At 44.7% G+C, this 2,791-nt stretch overlaps 1 protein-coding gene across 1 annotated transcript; it reads right to left on the reverse strand.

The window, feature by feature from the left end:
* Nucleotides 1-1,117: 1,117 nt before the first annotated feature.
* On the reverse strand, nt 1,118-2,145 carry LOC132897808 (putative nuclease HARBI1). Its single transcript, XM_060939032.1, has 3 exons — nt 1,879-2,145; nt 1,395-1,768; nt 1,118-1,155 (listed from the first exon to the last, which is right to left on the reverse strand). Exons 1-2 carry the CDS (start codon nt 1,994-1,996, stop codon nt 1,395-1,397), a joined length of 492 nt encoding a protein of 163 aa, XP_060795015.1. The 5' UTR covers nt 1,997-2,145; the 3' UTR covers nt 1,118-1,155.
* Nucleotides 2,146-2,791: the final 646 nt, after the last annotated feature.

The following is a 2,791-nucleotide window of genomic DNA, read 5'->3' on the forward strand; positions in this document are numbered from 1 at the left end:
TACTTTGGCAAACCTTTGCCAAAGTCACTAAAATAGAGAGTTACATCCACATATGCTAGCTAAACTTTAATGTGCAAAAAGGAAGCCTTATATTAACTGTGTCCAAAAGTGCTGTCGAGTTCTCTGGGCTTTGAGGCATTTGGAATGGACCATCACACAGTGGAAATGTATATTGTGGTCAGACAAATCAGTATTCCAGGGGGCTCATTTATCAACAGTGCGTAGAAAACATCCTAAATTCTGTCGTACGAGTGGAATTTAGAATGTTCGTAAGTACAAAAATATCGGCATTTATCAAACGTTCCTAGGCTGGTTTTACGCACACCCGTAAGTAATCTGCAATGATAAATCCCACACCTGCCAAATCACCTTGCGCGGGCACGATGACTCTAATTTGCATTGTGAAACGCCCCCAATTAACCATATATGGCATTAACATCCCCTTTAAAAGCCATGCAAATGAGTAATTGAGTCCTTGGTGGAATAATGGAGAAGCGCGCAAAAAAGAGGAATTTCTCTGAGACGGAGATCGACGTTTTAGTCGCGGAGGTTGAGGCCAATCAGAAGATATTGTTTTGTGGTTTAGAAGCCGGCGTTACTAGTAAAAAAAGAATACTGTGTGGGAGAAGGTGGCACACTCTGTAAATGCCGTCGGATCTGAACCACGGACTGTGGCAGAAATTAAAAAAAAAAGTGGTTTGATATTAAATTAAATGCAAAAAAGCGCGTGGCCGCTTACAGGCGCGCTACAATGGTGACAGGGGGAGGGCAAAACCTTGAAAAATTGTCTGCCTTGGATGAACGGGTTGCTGGCATTATTGGGGACGCTGCGTGTTCCGGAGTGGTGAGTGGTGTGACTGACAGTGACCTCGTGGTGGAACCCCCAGAACCCCCAGAAACAGAACCAAACGTCCAAGATGAAGGTAAGTGGTCACACATTTAATGCAGAATTTAAATCTAAACATTTTTTACTGAATCGATAAAAAAAAACTTTGTTTCAAACAGAAAATTTTGGTTTAAACAGAAGTAGCTTATTAATGCATCTGCTCTTTCAATTATACAGACACGTCCGCTCCTGCCGCGATGGTGCAGGAGGAGGCAAGGTCGTCCTCTGTGCATGAGGCTCGGGCACCAAGGGTATTAACTGATGAGGTCCTGCAGAACCAAGAGCACATTGCCCAGGCAGTTAGTGACATCAAGGGGCAGCTAAGCAACCTCACTAATGTGCTCACTGAAATCAGTGAGTCACTGAAAACACTTGCTGCTTGTGCAACTCAAATCGCAAATAAAAGCTATTGAATCGTGAAAAGTCTGCGTTCTGTCATTATGCAACACGCACACACACACACACACACACAGTGAGTAAATAATATGCATAATATGGGTAAACTTGCCTAAAATCTCTGTATGATCCCCGCTCTGATCCGCATCGCAAAAGCATTAGCAGGTGCAAGGCCCTCTTCGCAACGCTCTTCGTCATGCATGGGGTCATCAGGTCTAGGGGGATCCTGCAGGGGGACTCCTCTTCTGATGGCCAAATTGTGGAGCACACAGCAAGCCATAACCATGCTGCACACCTTTTCAGGTCGGTACTGCAGCGTTCCCCCCGCCCTTGACAAACACAGCCATCGGCCCTTCAGCAAACCAATTGCGCGCTCTATTGTAACTCTGGTGCGCGCGTGGGCCCGGTTGTAGGCTTGTTCCTGCTGTGTCTGGGGGTTGGTTAGTGGGGTCATGAGCCACGGTTTGAGTGGATATCCTTGATCACCTATGCGAACAAGTTGCATACATGACATTGCCATATTGCGGTTTACCATTGCGGAACACTGCTCAATGGACATACCCATGTTATATTATGACAAGTTGCGCGACACTCACCAATAAGCCATCCGTCTTCAACAGCTCTTTCTTGTAAACGAATGCCCACTGAGCTGTTCTGCACAATAAACGAGTCGTGCGTTCCCCCAGGCCATCGAGCAACAACGTTTAAAAGCATCAAATCGGCATCACATATGAGCTGCACATTGATGGAGTGAAACCCCTTCCTATTCACGAAATTGTATTCGTGCTGTGATGGTGCTTTTAGCGCTATGTGTGTGCAATCTATTGCCCCAATAACATTGGGGAACCCCGCGATTGCATGAAATCCTCGCTTAACTTCAGCTTTATGCGGAGGTAAATAAGGGAACCGAATATAATTTGGCACCAAAGAAACTATTGCATCCAAAACTGTTGGCAAAATTCTGCTCAGTGACGGCTGAGAAATACCCACTCTATCCCCAAGTTCACGTTGAAACGTGCCTGTAGCCCAAAATCCTAGGGTAGACAGAACTTGGATATGGACAGGTATGGCTTTCGTGCGCTTTGTTTCGCGCTCTAGCATAGGACCCAATTCATGACATAAAATTAAGTAATATATGCTTTGGAAAACGATACCTGCTCAAAAGCCACTCTGAACTTTCCGCAAATAAATCGGCTCTCTCTCTGAATACGCGCTCCCTGCGGAACGCACGGTTTGCCAACTCTTCTAGCAATGCAAGATGGGCCATGTTGCGTTCTGATAGGCATATCATGTGTGTGCTTTTTATACGTATATCAATTCAAATAATTATTTACACATGAGTAAATTAGTCAATAGTCAATTATTAGTTACACCGTGAGTAATCTGAAATCGGCCCACAAGATCACGTTGTTGGTGTGTTTGAATTTGATTCAGCACGTTCGAAACCAAAATACTTCGAATACACTCAAACAAACAAACACACAAAAATAGTTGTATTGTAACCTGCGC

This window comes from Neoarius graeffei, chromosome 14, assembly GCF_027579695.1.
Source record: "Neoarius graeffei isolate fNeoGra1 chromosome 14, fNeoGra1.pri, whole genome shotgun sequence".
Taxonomy (NCBI): Eukaryota; Metazoa; Chordata; class Actinopteri; order Siluriformes; family Ariidae; genus Neoarius; species Neoarius graeffei.